The sequence below is a fragment of the Heterodontus francisci genome, chromosome 18 (genome assembly GCF_036365525.1).
Source record: "Heterodontus francisci isolate sHetFra1 chromosome 18, sHetFra1.hap1, whole genome shotgun sequence".
In the NCBI taxonomy this organism is placed as follows: Eukaryota; Metazoa; Chordata; class Chondrichthyes; order Heterodontiformes; family Heterodontidae; genus Heterodontus; species Heterodontus francisci.
Genome location: NC_090388.1, coordinates 77,560,056 through 77,578,265, shown reverse-complemented (window position 1 = coordinate 77,578,265; position 18,210 = coordinate 77,560,056). Strand labels below are relative to the sequence as shown.

The 18,210-nt window shown below is 42.3% G+C and overlaps 1 protein-coding gene across 2 annotated transcripts in view; it reads left to right on the top strand.

Moving 5' to 3' along the window:
- Positions 1 to 18,210, top strand: part of LOC137379738 (V-type proton ATPase 116 kDa subunit a 4-like) — a 127,839-nt gene that overhangs the window by 44,401 nt on the left and 65,228 nt on the right. For both annotated transcript variants that reach the window (XM_068051044.1, XM_068051043.1), the window contains exons 5-7: positions 1,520 to 1,645; positions 3,473 to 3,570; positions 17,009 to 17,135. In XM_068051044.1, coding sequence (XP_067907145.1) covers positions 1,520 to 1,645; positions 3,473 to 3,570; positions 17,009 to 17,135 — 351 coding nt within the window. The remainder of the gene's footprint in view (positions 1 to 1,519; positions 1,646 to 3,472; positions 3,571 to 17,008; positions 17,136 to 18,210) is intronic.

The window sequence follows — 18,210 nt, the reverse complement described above, 5'->3', positions numbered from 1 at the left end:
ATTAACAATGCAATGCAAATACGGCATGTTGGCATGGAAACCACAAATGTTCTACCTAATAGACACAAGTGAACCAGCAGTGGCAGGACGACCAGTGCATAAGGACCTCAACATTATAACCATTCATGACAGCATTGCCAAGGGGAAATCTCCAAGGACTGGAACCTGCTCGCAGACTCTGACCAGCATCAAACAGTGCAGTCTGGTAATCTAGCAATAACACAACTATGCCGTGCCTTCACTTCTGCTTTCTAGAGAACCGCCAGGACCAAAACAAGCCAGAACAGGCAGGTATCTCCATGAGGCCAAGCACTCTTCCCACAACAAGTCCTCGACCTTGAGCGCCAAGCCTTCAGACGTGGAGGATGAGGAGAGGCAAAGGACACGCAATGTCCTGAAGAGGCAGAGGAGGAATGAGTTGAAGCATTGTCCATTGGCTCTTCGAAATGAGTTGCCGGAACTTTCCAAGAATGACCAAGCTTCAAAAGTGGTCATCTTGAGAAAATCAACAGACTATGTTAGCAGGCTGATGGCAGAGCAACAGAAACAATGCAGAGAGGGAAAAACTTCTGAAACTTTTGACATCTAATTTTTTATGTTTCTCCTTTTAGCATACAAGATTTATTTTTGGAAAGAAGGGTGATGTATGATTCCCTTTGAGTAATGTACCTTTAAGATCTTAATATGCTAATGAGCCACGTGCCAGGATGCTGTCATGTGACTACATGCCAGTCTCATTCTGTAACTATAACATCAAGAGACAGCTTCTGTAAATAGTTAGCTCTATGCTGTATATAATAGTTAGCAGTTAAGAAACCTGTTTGAGATCGTCAATCAACTGAACTCCACACATGTTATTTATGTTGTATCAGACAATGTAAAAAGCTTTTCACTGCAGTTCCTTGGCTTTTTCCAGCAATCATTCCTTTATCTTGGCTATGCTGCGGCTGATTGCTCTGTTCTCCATCTCCAACCCATGAATGTTCCCTCTCGAGGGATGATGCTAGTCTATATCACTTGGCACGGATAACTCCCTTGCTGAATCTAATACTATCCACTTGCCCTCAGAAATTCCCTCACCTCACCTCTGTACGTTCCTCTACCTTCCGTTACTCTCTAATGCTAGAACTCTGTTGTTAAGCTTGCTGATTAACCTTTTTTTGCATCTCTTCTCTCCTCTGTTATGTCTGCCTTTCACATTTAGTGAATGTCCCACAACAAATACACCTCAAGGTCTCCATCTTAGCATCCTTTCTCTCCACTGCTTTTAAAGGCGAATTAGCTGAATAGGAAAAATGTTAAAGGGTACAGAGAGAAAGCAGATGCAAGGTAGAATAAATAGGTTCAACAGGGGACTAGAATTGGCACAGGTATATCTGCTATGCAATGATTACAGTTTTGTGGAGTGACATTCGTGCTCTCAAATTCTCTCCTTACATTGCGGTGCTGGGTGATTGAGTGACTAGGCGAGAGTTCACTGAAAGATGCACGTGCCATACATTGTTGTATCCTTTCACAGGTAGTTCTGGAAAAGCTGGAGCATGATCTGAGGGAAGTGAATCAGAACCAGCAGACTCTCAAACAGAACTTTCTGGAACTCACTGAACTCAAACACCTGCTGAAAAAAACACAGGACTTTTTTGAGGTAACCTTAAGCACAAACTGTACCCTGTGACACAAAGAGAACTGGAATGCTGGATTATAATTGTATGCGTTTACAATTTCACCGCGTGTGGTGCATAGAGGAATTCTTCCTTGAGTCAGATGAAGCAATCAAAAAGACTGGATAAAATGACCTAAAGCTCTTGTTAAACCATACACCACCTCCACCACTGGCTCACAGTGTCTGCAGTGTGTACCATCTACAGAATGCATTGCAGCAACTCGCCAAGGCTTCTTCAACAGCACCTTCCAAACCCATGACTTCTATCACCTTGAAAGACAAAGATAGCTGGTGTGTGGGACCACCATCACCACCTCCAAGTTTACCTCCAAATCATACACCATCCTGACTTGGATGTATTGCTATTTCTTTATTGTTGCTGGGTCAAAATCCTACCTAACAACAGCGCTATTGGAGTACCTTCACCACATTGACTGTGGTTCAAGAAGGCTTGTCCAATCAAACGAGTGCTTGTCACTTTTCTGGCCGTTACCAGGGTTTCCGCTCCATCTCTGGAGATTCACCAGGATGTTGTCTGGGCTGGAGCATTTCAGCTATGAAGAGAGACTGGACAGGCTAGGATTGTTTTCCTTAGAGCAGAGAAGGCTGAGGGGGGACTTAATTGTGGTATACAAAATTATGAAGGGCATAGATAGGGTAGATGGAAGAAACTTTTTCCCTTAGCTGAGGGGTCAATAACCAGGGGGCATAGATTTAAGGTAAGGGGCAGGAGGTTTAGAGGGGATTTGATGAACATTTTTTTTCACCCAGAGGGTGGTTTGAATCTGGAACGCACTGCCTGAAGGGGTGGTAGAGGCAGGAACCCTCAACATTTAAGAAGTATTTAGATGAGCACTTGAAACACCAAGTGCTGGAAAATGGGATTAGAATAATTGGGTGCTTGATGGCAGTCAAGGAAAAAAACACGGTGGGCCAAAGGGTCTGTTTCTGTGCTGTGCAAGTCCATGACTATCTCCAACCCGAGCCATGTGACAACCAGCAACACTGTTGCCAATCTGGTTCCCTCATTGTCCTCTTGATGGCTTTGTTCCTTAGGAAAAAAACCTGCTCCAACATTTATTCAGCTTAACCATAAATTCCTTTAAAAAATATTTTTTAACAAAACAGAATCACTTTCATAACATCTGATTGAAAACTTTGTACAGACAGCTGGTTAATTGGGGCACAATCTCACTCCTTATCAAACTCTCCTGACACAAGCAATGGAGGAAAAATGTTTGCGCTTACACTATGCAGGCATATTAAAAATGGCAGCGGGCGGACAAAATGGTGGTCCACACGCGACCTTCCTTGTGGCAGCCCAGGGTAATGAGCCAGTCGAGCCATTTCCCCCTCCCCCACCAATCATGTGGAGGGGGCGTGCTCTCTGACACTGGCAATGGCATCAGCTGCCTGTGCGCAGGCGCTGGTGCCATTTTTAAAGGGCAACCATTCCTTCCAGGTCATGCCAGCAATGTAGCACTGAAAAATCCACCCCCCCCTTTGGTATGCAACAAAACACCATCTATGTTTCAGTTACATTGCTAAAAGTGTTTGTAGTGGCAGAATCATGGACCCACAAAAAGAAACAGCTCCCAGACACACTACTGAACAAAAAGACCTCTCAACTACCCAGTCTTCAGCGGGATGTCCTGACATTAAACAGTGTCAGAGAAAAGCACAGTTCCCCAGCCACCAATCACCTGGTTTTAGTGGTTCAGTGGAAATCTACAGTCCCCATCCTGAGCATTGTTTCAAGCTGCATCGGATTGTTCTTCTGCAAATGTGAACAGAATTTCTTCTTTGTAGACTGAAGCAAACTTAACTGACGATTTCTTCAGTGAAGACACAATGCACCTACTAGAACTGCAGACTGCATCTGCGGTGATTGCTCCTGGCAGGCTGGGGTAAGTGAAGTGCAACAAAGACCTGGCACAGCTGCAGGTGGCAGCTGCAGTTTTGGTTGCTCTGCATACTTCAACCAATTCCAAGATGTTCTATCCTTTGTAGCAGATTGTTAAATGTACTTTAAATTACCATATTGAAAATAAGTATTGTTTTTGGCCATGTGGAAACCTATCACAATGCTCAACTCTTGGGTCTAAATTAATGAGAAACCCCTATAAGTGGAGTTTCCATTTTCTTGATATGGAGTGCATGGAATCTCCCCATAGGGATGTACCTCCTTATTTTAACACACACAACAAAAAGGCCTGGAAGCTTGGATGCTTGCCTACCTAAGTGTGCAATAGGGTACTGCTGGAGTTCATCCAGCGAGAAGCATGCAAAACGTTGGTAGAGTTGCCAACTCTGGATGTTTCCTGTCACCAAATGCCCCATCCTCACGCTTCTGCCATTGGTTGCCTGGCATGTCACTCCTCACACCACCTTCACACAGCTAATTGAAGGTGAACAGGCTCTTTGTTACCAGATTGGATGATTCTTCACTTTCAGTCTAACAGCCTCTTTTCCTGTCTAATATTTTCATCGCTTTTCTTTTAGTTTTCAAAAAAAGAATTTTTTTGATGCCTCTATTAACTTTCTCCTGCTTGTAGCAGTGTCCAGAAAATTAACCTTTAACTAGTAGAGACCCGCAAAACATTTGCAGTCAAATTAGTGTCTTTATCGCAACAGTACTTCTTTAAATCCAGAATTTCTAGTTATTCTTTCACCAAAAATTTTAACAGAATCAAAATTTCTCATTCTGGAAAAAGTTACATAAAGTTGTCCATGTGTAAAAACAGGCCTAGGAATCTAAATACAAATTTTGCCAACAGTCTTGTGACTTGTTTATATTGTCATGGAAGTGCTTTTATTTTCTCTGTTTAAAAACAAAGCGGGGAGGTCTGTGTTCCTTTAAGACTGAAAGAAGTTTTAATATTCTCTGGGAACAGTGTGTGCGAGCCACAAGCCTGTTCCTAAGCAACAGCGAGAGAGAGAGGTCACATGCCATATTGTATCAGTTGGACTGTGTGTAAAGATTGGCTAGAACCTGTTTGATCTGGCAGACCAGCGAAGCCTGCTCTCCTTGAAGGAAGGATTTATCTCTCTCACAGCAGAAAATCTACATTGGCCTGCAGGCTGTGTGTCACCTGAAGAGGAAGAGACCCCTGGAAAGAAATCTTTGCATTGTTGGAAGTAGTAAATTCCCTTTTACTTCCTGTCTAAGAACTCTCTGCTTCAGGAGTGACTTTCTGTTACCTTTTGTGTTTCTGGGAGTTCTGGAATTCTCAATAAAGTTTCTACTGTTAAACTGCTAATTCAAAATCCAAATAGACCTGTTGCTATACTTCTTGTTGAAAGATCTGCATGACGCCTGCTGCAGCCAAAGTGCTGTGAACACCTATCTTTTACAGACTGTTTATCAAACTGGCTTGGAGACTTCGCCTGGCATCTGATTACTCAACTCTGGGACATCCCACTGATCCAGGAAAGTAACCCACCAAGACTTAAAACCCAGTTGTTTCATTATTCCTAAGAAACAGCTCTAATTTAAAACGCCATTTTTAAAACAGGTTTTTTGAATGTATGCATGAGGGTTAGGAGGAATAAAAAGTTATAAAGTCTTTTCAGACATAGATTTATCTCAGTATTGTTTAAGGTTTAGTTTATTAATAAATAGTTAATTTGTGTTTAAAGATATCAGGTTTGGTGTGGTTTCTTCTGGGGTTAATAAAGTGATTAATTTGGCTAATTTTCCGGTAGGTGGGAAACTTAAATTATATGTTGTGACCTGTGGAGTAATGGGACTGAATTAACAGTGCATTACTCCTGCCTTGGTCGTAACAATGTACTGACCATATCTACAGGTGCTGTTGGGATATTATACACTGACAATATCGAATATTCATAGAATATGAAGCTCTAATTGGGAGTGGTTTTTTTCCATGAGTAGAAAAGGCAGGTTTACATCTGATTGGCTCAGTATTATTCGAGGAATAAACATAAATTCCCTTGAAATCTGCCTGTTATAATTCAGCATCTATCATCAAAGAAAACAGCTTACATACGAACATACATATGAATTAGGAGCAGGAATAGGCCACTCAGCCCCTCGAGTCTGCTCCATCATTCAATAAGATCATGGCTGATCTGTTTGTAACCTCAATTCCACATTCCTGCCTACCCCAGATAACCTTTCACCTCCTTGCTTATCAGGAATCTATCTACCTCGGCCTTAAAAATATTTAAAGGCTCTGCTTCCACTGCCTTTTGAGGAAGAGAGTTCCAAAGACTCACGACCCTCTGAGAGAAAACATTTCTCCTTGCCTGTCTTAAATGGGCGACCCCTTATTTTTAAATGGTGAGCCCTAGTTCTAGATACTCCCACAAGGGGGAAGTTCCTGGATGCCAAGGCAATCCAGGACATCTGCAGAGTGTGTAAGCAGCTAGAGGAATTCTGGATGAGGATTATTAATCTGGAAGCCAAACTGCAAACACTGCGCAACAGAAGGGAGGGGGAGAAATACCTGGACACTTTGTTCTGGAATGTTCTTGCATTGAGTGTTGCTGGAGAGCACAGAGTGTGAAGAAGGGAGTTTGGTAAGTGAGGGAGTTCGGTAAGGAGGGGAACTATAAATTAAGAAAAAATTTGTATGCACTGAGAGCTGCTTTGAGTGCACAGAGTTTAAAGTGGAAGTTTGGTGCGTGAGGAAGGAGCTCCTTTCTTTCTTCTACCTTTTTTCAGCCTCCAGTAGCTGCCCCTCTCTTTGGTACAGGAAAGAAGTTGATTGGTGAGTAACTGGTAAGTTATTCTACTTCTAATTGTAATAAATAGTTTTTAAAGTTACAATATGGCAGGTGAGTTCAGCCAAGTGGAATGTACATCATACAATATGTGGGAAGTCATTGATGTACCACATGTCCTAGATGAACACATCTGCAGGAAGTGTCATCGGCTGCAGAAGCTTGAGCTCCGGGTTTCGGAAGTTAACTGTCAGCTGGAGTCAGTTGTGCATCCACGAGGCTGAGAACTACGTGGATAGCACATTTAGGGAGGTGATCGTACTTGGATGCTGGTGAGAGCTATGATTCCTCGGGGGAGTGCAGCCCGATCAAAGTCTGTGGCACCACAGGTGCCTCAGCTGCACAGGAGAGGAGGAAGAAGCAGGGTAGAGCAATAGTGATAGGGGATTCAATAGTCAGGGGATCAGGCAGGCATTTCTGCAGCAGTAAACGTGACTCCAGGATGGTGTGTTGCCTCCCTGGTGCCAGAGTCAAGGATGCCAGAGCAGCTGCAGGACATCCTTCTGGGGGAGGATGAACAGCCAGAGGTCATGGTCCACATTGGTACCAATGACATAGGTAGGAAGATGGATGAGGTCCTGAAAGCAGTTAGGAAGGAAATTAAAAAGCAGGACCTCCAAAGCAGTAATCTCAGGATTACTCCCAGTGCCACATGCTAGTGAGCATAGGAATAGGAGGATTGATTGATTGACCACGTGGCTGGAGAATTGGTGTAGTAGGGAGGGCATCAGCTATGTGAGGCATTGGGACCAGTTCTGGGGCAGGTGGGACTTGTACAAGATGGTTGGGCTACACCTTAACAGGACCGGAAGTAACATCCTCGCAGGGGGATTTGCTAGTATCAGTTGGGGAGGGTTTAAACTAGCTTGTCAGGGGGATGGGAACTTGAGGGGTAGCTCAAATTGGAAGGAAGTAAAGCTGGTAACAGGAGGTAGAAAAGCAGCAAGTGACATTAGAAGGTAGGCAAAACAAAGGCGAGCATCAACTAGGCTTAGAATGCAGAATAATGTCAATAAAACAAGGTTAAGGGCACTCGACCTGTATGCACGCAGCATTCGCAACAAGGTAGATGATTTAAAGGCATAAATAGAGGGAAATGGGTATGATCTAATTGCCATTATGGAAATGGGACTACAGGGTGACCAAGACTGGGAACTGAATATTCAAAGATACTCGACATTTAGGAAGGACAGGCAAAAAGGAAAAGGAGGTGGTGTTGCACTGATAATAAGCGATGGGATCAGTACATTAGTAAGGGAGAAGCTCAGATCAGAATAACAAAATGTGGAATCTATTTGAGTGGAGCTAAGAAACAGCAAAAAGCAGCAAACATTGGTAGGAGTTGTTTATAGGCCACTAAACAGTAGTAGTAGTGTGGGGCATGGTATTAATCAGGAGATTGGAGAAGCATGTGGCATGGGTAATACAGTAATCACGCATGACTTCAATCTGCATATAGTCTGGGTAAACCTAATGAGCACTTATGCTGTGGAGAACGAGTGTCTGGAGTGTGTTTGGGATGGTTTTCTGGAGCAGTATGTTAGGGAACCAACTAGAGAACAGGCTATTTCAGATCTAGTATTATGTAATGAGAAAGGGCTAATTAATCTTGTTGTAAAATAACCTTTAGGGATGAGTGACCATAATATGATAGAATTTTACATTATATTTGAAAGTGAGATAATTCAATCTGAAGCCAGGGTGTTCAATATGAACAAAGGAAATTATGAAGGGGCAAATTGGCTGAGGTGGATTGGAAAAGACATTAAAAGGTATGACAGTACATAGACAATGGATAGTCTTCAAAGAATTATTACATAGTTTACAGCAACTATACAGTCCTTCAAGGCACAAAAACGCCAAAAGTAAAGGCAGTCAACCGTGGCGAAGAAAGGAAGTTGTATAAGATTAAAAGAAAAGGCCGATAAAGTTGCCAGAAATAGTAGTAAACCTGAGGATTGGGAGGATTTTAGAATACAGCAAAGGAGGACCAAGAAACTAATTTTAAAAACGGAGAATAGAATATGAATGTAAACTGGCAAAAAACATAAAAACGGACTGTTAAAGCTTCTAACGGTACTTAAACAGGAAATGTTTGGCTCAGACAGATGTGGGGAACATTACAGGCAGAGTCAGGAGAATTTATAATGAGGAATAGAGAAATGGCAGAGAAGCTAAATGATTACTTTGTGTCTGTCTTCACTGAGGGAGATACAAGAAATCTCCCAGAATTAGAGATCCAAGGGATTAGGGGGAATGAGGAATTGAAGGAAATTAGGATTAGTAAGAAGGTTGTATTGGAGAAATTAATGGGGCTGAAGGTTGATAAGTCCCCGGGACCTGATATTCTACATTGCAGAGTGTTGAAAGAGGTAGCTATAGAGATAGTGGATGCATTGGTGATCATCTTCCAAAATTCTATAGATTCTGGAGCAGTTCCTGCAGATTGGAAGGTAGCAAATGCCACCCCACTATTTAAGAAGGGAGGGAGAGAGAAAACAGTGAACTACAGACCTGTTAGCCTTACATCAGTCATAGGGAAAATGCTAGAATCTATTATAAAGAATGTGATAAGTGATCACTTGGATAATAATGATCTGATTGGGCAGAGTCAACATGGATTTATGAGTGGAAAATCATGTTTGACAAACCTATTGGAGTTTTTTGAGAATGTTACTAACAGAATTGATAAAGGGGAGTCAGTGGACATAGTATACTTGGATTTTCAAAAAGCTTTTGATAAAATCCCCCACAAGAGGTTGGTTAACAAAATTAAAGCACATGGGCTAGGAGGTAATATAATGCATGGATTAAGGATTAGTTAACAGGCAGAAAACAGAGTGTAGGAATAAACGGGTCTTTTTTGTGTTGGCAGGCTGTGACTACCGCAAGGATCAGTACTTGGGCCCCAGCTGTTCACAATGTATATCAATGATTTGGATGTGGGAACCAAATGTAGCATTTCCAAGTTCGCAGATCACACAAAACTAGGTGGGAATGAGTGTTGTGAGGAAGATGCAAAGCAACTTCAATGGGATTTGGACAGACTTCGTGAGCAGGCAACAACATGACAGGTGGAATATAGTGTGGAGAAATGTGAGGTTATCCACTTTGGTAGGAGGAATAGATGTGCAGAGTATTTCTTAAATGGTTAGACATTAGAAAGTGTAGGTGTACAAAGGAAACTGGGTGTCCTTGTCAATAAAAGCTAACATGCAGCAAGCAATTAGGAAGGCTAATGGTATGTAAGCCTTTATCACAAGAGATGAGGAGTTGAGTACAGGAATAGTGAAATCTTGCTTCAATTGTATAGAACCTTGGTTAGACTGCACCTGGAGCACTCTGTGCAGTTTTGGTCCCCTTACCTTAGGAAGGATATTATTGCCATAGAGGGAGTGCAACGAAGGTTCATCAGATTTGTTCCCAGGATGGCGGAACCGTCCTAGATAGAGAGATTGAGGAAACTGGGCCTGTATTCTCTCGAGTTTCGAAGAATGAGAGGTGCTCTCATTGAAACCTACAAAATACTTAAAGGGACAGACAGGGCAGATGCAGCTAAGATGTTTCCCCTGGTTGGGGAGCCTAGAACCAGGGGACACAATTTCAAAATAAGGGGGAAGCCACTTAGGACCGAGATGAGGAGAAATTTCTTTACTCATTGGGTTATGCATCTCTGGGATTCTCAACCTCAGAGGGCTGTGGAAGCTCAGTCATTGAGTATGTTCAAAGTAGAGATTGACAGATTTCTAAATACCAATGACGTAAAGGCATATGGGTATAGTGTGGGAAAAGGGCATTGAAGTGGATGATCACCCATGATCATATTGAATGGCGGAGCTAGCTCGATCGGCTATATGACCTACTCCTATGTTCCTAAGATAGTCACACCTCTTAGAACAGGGTCATCTGTTTTGGTCAGCAGTGAGGGACAGGAGGATGTGACCGTGAGAGAGGCAGGTAAATGGACCGAGCAGACAGTAGTGGAGGAGCCTCAGACTTTGCAGTTGTCAAACAGGTTTGATGTGCTGTCAACCTGTGTCGATGCAAGCAAGGTCTGCAAGGTGGATGAGCAGACTGGCCATGGCACTGTGGTACAGGAAGACATTCAAGTGTGGGGAGCAAAAAGGAAGTAGTAGGGGATAGTGTACTGAGGGGGATTCACACTTCTGTGTAGCCGATAGCATGAGTCTAGAAGGCTGTGTTGCCTGCCCATTTCCAGGGTTCGGGACATCTGCTCAGGGCTGGACAGGAACTTGGAGTGCAAGGGGGAGGATCCAGTTGTCGTGGTTCAATAACATGGGCAGGACTGGGACAGAGGTTCTGCTTAGACAGTATGAGGAGCTAGGCACCAAATTGAAGAACAAAACCTCAAGAGTAGTAATCTCTGGATTGTTACCTGAGCTATGTGCCAGTTGGCAAAGGGAAAATAAGATTAGTGAAATGAATACGTTGCTCAAAGACTGGTGTGGGAGAAGCAGGTATTGGTTCAACAGGCACTGGCACCAGTACTGGGAAAAGTGGGGGCTGTACCGTTGGGATGGTCTGCACCTGAACCGTGTTGGGACCAGTGTTCTAGCAAACCGTATAACTCAGGAAGTAGAGAGGGCTTTAAAGAAAGGGGTGAGGGATCAAGCTTGGGTAGATGTAGCAAATCAAGGGGCAGAGTCAAGGCAGGAGAGCAGCATAGTAACATGGGAAATGAAGGTCAGAGAATGGCAGGAAGGGACAGAGAGAAAAACCTAATAACACACCAACAGTCAAGACTAAATGTTACAAAGATAACAAAAAGACACAACTAAAGGCTCTGTATCTGAATGCACATAATATTCATAATAAAATAGATGAATTGATAGCGCACATTAAAGTAAATAAATATGATCTGATGGCCATTATGGAGATGTGGCTGCAGGATGACAAAGATTAGGTCCTGAATATTGAGGAGTATATGACATTCAAGAAGAATAGGAAGCTAAGTAAAGGTGGAGGGGTAGCACTGTTAATCAAGGATGGCATTGGTGCAATTATTAGAGATGACCTTGGTTCAGGAGGTCTGGGTAGAGATGAGGAATAGTAGGGGAAAGAAGTCACTAGTGGGAGTGGTCTACAGGCTCCCTAACAGTAATTACAATGTAGTATGAAGTATACGAGAAGAAATATTGGGTGCTTGTGATAAAGGGATGGCAGTAATCATGTGTGATTTTAATTTACATATAAACTGGAAAAATCAGGTTGGTAATAGTGGGCTGGATGAGGAGTTCATAGAATGCTTTCAAGATAGTTTTAGAGTAGCATGTTCTGGAACCAACCAGAGCAGGAATATTGGACTTGGTATTGTGTAATGTGACAGGATTAATTAATGACCTCAGAGTAAAGGCACCTCTCGGTAGCGGCGACTGCAATATGATTGAATTTTATATCCCGTTTGAAAGAGAGAAGAGTGGGTCTAAGACTAGTATTTTAAACTTAAATAAGGGCAACTATGTGGGCATGAAAGCTGAGCTGGCTGAAGTGAACTGGGTTACTAGGCTAGGAGATTAATAGAGAAGCAGTGGCAGACATTCAAGGGGATTTTTCAGAATACTCAGGATAAGTATACTCCTACTATAAAGAAAAATTCTAAGGGGAGGACCCACCATCCGTGGTTAACTAAAGAAGTTAAGGAAAGCATCAAACTTAAGGAAAAAGCATATAATTGCACAAAGATGAGCGGCAGGTCAAATGATTGGTCAGAATATAAAGAATGGCACAGAATGATTAAAAGGTTAATCGGGAGAAAGAAATTAGAGTATGAGAGAAAGCTAGCTAGAAATGTAAAAACAGATAGCAAGAGTTTCTACAGGTATTTAAAAAGGAAAAGAATAAGTAAAGTGAGTGTTGGTCCTCTAAAATGAGAATGGGGAGTTAATAGTAGATAATAAGGAAATGGCCGATGAAATGAACAAATATTTTGCTTCTGTCTTCACTATAGAGGGTACAAAAATCATTCCAGTAATAGCTGTAAATCAGGAGGTGGAAGGAAGAGAGGAATTTGGTGAAACTACAATCACCAGGGAAGCGGTACTGAGCAAATTGATGGAGCTGCGGGCTGACAAGTCCCCGGATCCTGATGGACTTCATCCTAAGTCTTAAAAGAGGTGGCTAATGAGGTAGTAGATGCGTTGGTTTTTAGTTTTTCAAAATTCGCTAGATTCTGGAAAGGTTCCTTCAGAGTGGAAAGTAGCAAATGTAACCCCTCTATTCAAGAAGGTGGGGGAGGCAGAAAATAGGTAAATATAGGGCAGTTAGCTTGATGTCTGTCATGAGGAAGGTGTTAGAATCGATCATTAAGGAGGCTAGAGCTGGGCACTTAGAAAAACTCAAGGTAATTGGGAATAGTCAGCATAGTTTTGTGAAAGAGAAATCATGTTTTACCAATTTATTCAAGTTCTTTGAAGGAGTAACATGTGCTGTGGATAAAGGGGAGCCCGTTGACATACTGTACTTGGATTTACAGAAGTCATTTGACAAGGTGCCACATAAAAGGTTATTGCGCAAAGTAGGAGCTCATGGTGTAGGGGGCAACATATTAACATGGATAGAAGGTTAGCTGGCTGGCAGAAAACAAAGTATGCATAAATGGGTCCTTTTCTGTTTGGAAGGAGGTAACGAGTGGAGTCCTGCAGAGGTCTGTGCTGGGGCCTCAACTTTTTACAGTTTATATCAATGATTTAGATGAGGGGAGGGATGGGATGGTAGCTAAATTTACAGATGACACAAAGATAGGTAGGAAAGTATATTGTGAAGAGGACATAAGGAGCTTGCAGACTGATTACAGATAGGTTCAGTGAGTGGACAAAAATCTGGCAGATGGAGTATAATGTGGGAAAAGGTGAAGTTGTTCACTTTGGAAGGAAGAATAAAAAAAGCAGAGTATTACTTAAACAGAGAATGACTGCAGAATTCCAAGGTGCCAAGGGATCTAGGTGTTCTAGTGCATGAGTCACAAAACGTTAGTATGCAGGTACAGCAAGTAATAAAAAGGCTAATGGAATGCTATCCTTTATTACTTGAGGAATTGAAAATAAAAGTAAGGATGCCATGCTTCAGTTATCCAGGGCATTGGTGAGACCATATCGAAACATGGAAACATAGAAAATAGGAGCAGGAGTAGGCCCTTCGGGCCTGCTCCGCCATTCAAAAAAGATCATGGCTGATCGTCTAATTCAGTACCCTGTTCCCGCTTTCTCGCCATACCTCTTAATCCCTTTAAGAACTGATGAAAGGTCACAGACCTGAAACGTTAACTTTCCTTCTCTCTCCACAGATGCTGCAAGACCTGCTGAGTATTTCCAGCACTTTTTGGTTTTATTTATTAGATTGTCACCTAGAATGAGTGGGTTGGCTTATGAGGAAAGATTGGACAGACTGGGCTTGTTTTCACTGAAGTTTAGAAGAGTGAGGGGAGACTTGATTTGAAGTTTATAAGATCCTTAATGGTCTTGACAAGTGGATGTGGAACTAAATGTTTCCTCTTGTGGGTGAGTCCAGAGCTAGGGAGCAATATTTTATAATTAGGGATCGCCCTTTTAGGACAGAGATGAAGCGCAATTTTTTCTCTGAGGTTTGTGTGACTTTGGAACACTCTGCCTCAGAAGGTGGTGGAGGCAGTGTCATTGAATATTTTTAAGGCAGAGGTAGATAGATTCTTGTTAGGCAAGGGAATCAAAGGTTGTCGGGGGTAGATGGGAGTGTGGAATTCAATACACAAACAGATCAGCCATGATCTTATTGAATGGTGGAGCAGGCTCAAGGGGCCAAATGACCTACTTCTACTCCTAATTCGTATGTTCGGTTTGTATGTATCCTTTCCACATCCACCCTGTCAAGACCCCTCAGGATCTTGTATGGTTCAATCAAGTCGCCTCTTACTCTTCTAAACTCCAATGGATACAAGCCTAGCCTGTCCAACCTTTCCTCATAAGATAGTCTGCCCATTCCATGTATTAGTCCAGTAAACCATCTCTGAACTGCTTCCAATGCATTTACATCCCTACCAATCTTGTTCCATGACTAAGTCCATGTTTAGGAATCAAGTTTTGTAGCAACATTATAACTGCTCCTTTTCTTGAGTCTAAGTTTGTGCGGTGGCATGCCCATTGGAGTTCACCTGTGTAGAAACTCTGGAGGGTTTCGTCTGTTATTTTCTTCATCTATAGAATCAACGTTGATGTATTCTTTTAATTCACCTGACAGCTTTATTAAAGCTTTCATTCAAATCTAGTGAATCTTCATTTTTAGCACAAGAATAGCTGTCGAATAAGTTGTTTCAGCTAATTGTCCCTGCCATTTTACCACACTTAACCGATTCCATCATCTCATCCCCTCCCTCCCATGCCAGCCCATCCCATTCCTTCCATGCCTCCCTTGGCTCTCCATCCTGCTCTTGTCATCCCCATTCCTCCCATCAATCCCATCCCTGATGGAAACAATCTCTCCAGCTAGGGTAACTTTGTTGCTGAGCTGCCCTTACCTTCCATCGTTTATGTTCTCCACCACACCACCTGTTTCATCTTTATGTTGTTTTCTGGTTCCCAGATGTTAGAAAGAATCACACTTTAAACTTGGAAAAGGCTGGAGTCGGTCTTGTTTATTCCAGCACAATGCACTGCACTGTAGAACCTGATTCGACTGGTTCTTGTGTTACATATAACATGACGCTCCAGTGCAGCCGTGAATGTGGCCTCCCACTGGAACACTTAGACATAACAACTATTTCCTAGCTAATTAGTTCCTAACACTATACAAATCGTATAACAATATATACATATATAACACCACCTGCCTCCCCCACTCCCCAACCATTGGCAGCAGCATGTGGGTCACTCAATCCAGTCCTCCGCGCTCCGCATGTACCTTCGTGAACACCATGCACAGTCCACCAAATAAATCGATCAACAAGCACCCCCTTAAACTGACCAACCAAAACAGTCTTTATAGACAAAAAAAAAGGACGACTTATCGATTTCTGGAGACTCCAGCCAATCCTGGAGGGTTGGCAACTCTAAGTACTAGTAAGCTTCCTGTAACTTGTTTCCGATCCAGGAACCCAATATCTGAACCAGTCAAGCCCATAGAATTTTAGGGCACTACTGAGAATTGACTGATCAGTCTGCTTCATTAATGTGATGTTGAGGGATTGGGTCATTTAACTCCAGATATCCTGGAAAATAAATGCCATTGGGGATAGCATAGGCCTAACTGGACAAGCAACAGTTGATTAAATTGCAGCTATTGCCTGGCACAAACTTGGGTCCAGAAGCCTTGGCAGTTGCCAACCTGAATCTAAGTTCGCCAGATTTCAGTGAGTGAGGAGTATCCCCACAGGCAGAGAGCATTCTCTTTGTATTGGGCAAACAACTCTACCCATCTAGATTTCTGTCTAGCTTAGGTTGGAGACTTGGGTGATGGGTTTCCATGCCTGTTTGATGCCCAGGAAACCAGAAAGAAAGAGTGTAGAACAAAGGATGTTTAAAATCGATTATACAAATGCAACAAAACTTGTCAGAATTCAATAGACTGCCTGCTGTGTGCTAATTTAATCAGAAATTAAATCCAGTAAAATTTAACTAACAGTGAAAATTTCCCAGTTTACTTTTGTATTGGTTTCCCTGTGGCATGTTTGGGTGGGGTGACCTACTTAGTTGCAAAAGCAGAATTGGGGAATTGTCTTTCTGACTCCTACCACCCAGGACTAGAAGAGAGCTCCGCAAGTTCACAGCAACTTAACTTGTTGTTAAAGACTTGTTCCCATTTGTGATACAGTAGGTTAGCACAGCAACTTTGTTCACCTCTGAGCTTGTTTTTTGACTCCCGCCGAACTGACAATGGTGGTCTCATCACTGGGTATAAAGGTACGATCTTAACTCAGTTTTGACTGGTTGTGGTACTCGTCACAAAGTTGTCCATAAATCAAACAAATTGGTTTCAAATGGATGATTGCATTGGAAGAAATTGTCCAGCATCTGAATTAGAAAATGCACACTTGTGCACTAGGGGTACTTCAATAACGTTAGTGTTGAGGCTGTTCGCTTAATAGTTATGGTGATGTGTGTTCCTTTAATAAGACCGCAGATGTGGAGCAATGACAAAGTTACTTTTAATTAACAAAAAGTTGAGGTTGTTCCAATGTACTCTGCCGCTCAATGCCTATGGACTTATTATCTGATCATTATCACATTGCTGATTGTGGAAGCTTGCTGTGAGCAAATTGGCATCTGTATTTCCTACAGTAATTTCATTTCAAAAAAATACTTCATTGGCTGTACAGCACTTGGATACATCCTGAGATCATGAAAAGCTCTTTCTTTTTCTGTCTCTCTCTGTTTTTCTCTCTCCTTCCTTTCCTTCTCTCCCTCATTTTTTCTCTCTCTGTCTTTCTTACCCTTAATGCTCCTAAATCTGTGCTGTGATGTTTCTGAACATATTACCATAGTGCTTTGACTTGAATAACTGAGCAGGAGCAAAGTTAACATGTACATGTCTAAAAGTATGATCCCACACTACAGTTTTAAAATTCCCCAAGACACTCGTGCATCATTTTTTGGTTACTGAATGTTTCAGGTTTATAGCTGGTGTGATTCGGAGGGAGAGGATGGCTGCCTTCGAGCGTCTGCTCTGGAGAGCTTGCAGAGGAAATGTCTACATGAAGCAGTCTGAGATGGAAGTTCCCTTGGAAGATCCAAGCACTGTAAGGAATTTTTAAATTAACTCAAGAATGTGCAGGGTACCAACCTTTTAATAGTAATTCTAATGTTGCAATCAAGGGAAAAATCTGAAAGGAGCAATAATGTAGCAGGTACCTGGAAAGAGAGGTTAACTGCTTGGTTGCATATTCTTCATCAGAAAATTTGCTCCTTCCTTCATTGTGAAGTTATTTCTTCAACAATAACCGGCAATGTCCTGGCCACTATTTATCTGCTCACTATCTCATTGCCGCTTGTGAGATCCTGCTGTACACAAATTGCTTACTCCCTTTCCTTTCTTAATGTGGATCCTGGAGTTGCAAGTGTCCACCTAGGCTCCACATTAAATACATGGGTCACTGCCAATCACCTTATCCTCCTGTTTGCCTTGTCCCAAGCACCAGATTTTCCTGAGGACCTTGCAGATCTTGTTGCCCCTCAGCACCATCAAGAGTGCAGACAAACTGTCAGAAAGAGGGAAGGTCTTTACTGAAAACATCAACCATTCTTTGCTCTTTCAGATGCTGACTGGCATACGCTGTTCTTATTTCAAGTTTTCAGCATTAAGGATTTTTCTTTCTATGTCTGCATTGCTACTGGTCTGATTTGAAGTAGAGTTAATATAAATGAGCTCAGAGAAACTCTCTCTTTTGTGACTGCTTGGCTCAGTTGGTAGCAGACTCATTTCTGAACTAGAAAGTTGTGGGTTTCGCCCAACTCCATGAAGTATATACACAATCCAGGCTGACACTTCAGTGTCGTAATGAGGGAGTGCTGCATTGTGGAAGGAGCGTACCTTCAAATTTTTTAAGATCCCATGGTATTATTTGAAGAAAATAAGGGAGTTCTCCCAGTTCCCAAGACAATGTTACTCCCTTGACCAACTTCTTCAAACACAGATTAACTGGTCATTCGTCATAACACTGTTAAGACCTTGACTGCCTTGAAAACCAACACGAGCAGTGACTGCACTTCAAAGTAATTGCATGTGAAGCATCTGGAGATGTTAGAGAGATTTTTATAAGGTGCTGCATAAATTCTAGTCCTCGTCAATGTCTGTATGATAGATTATTATGTTTT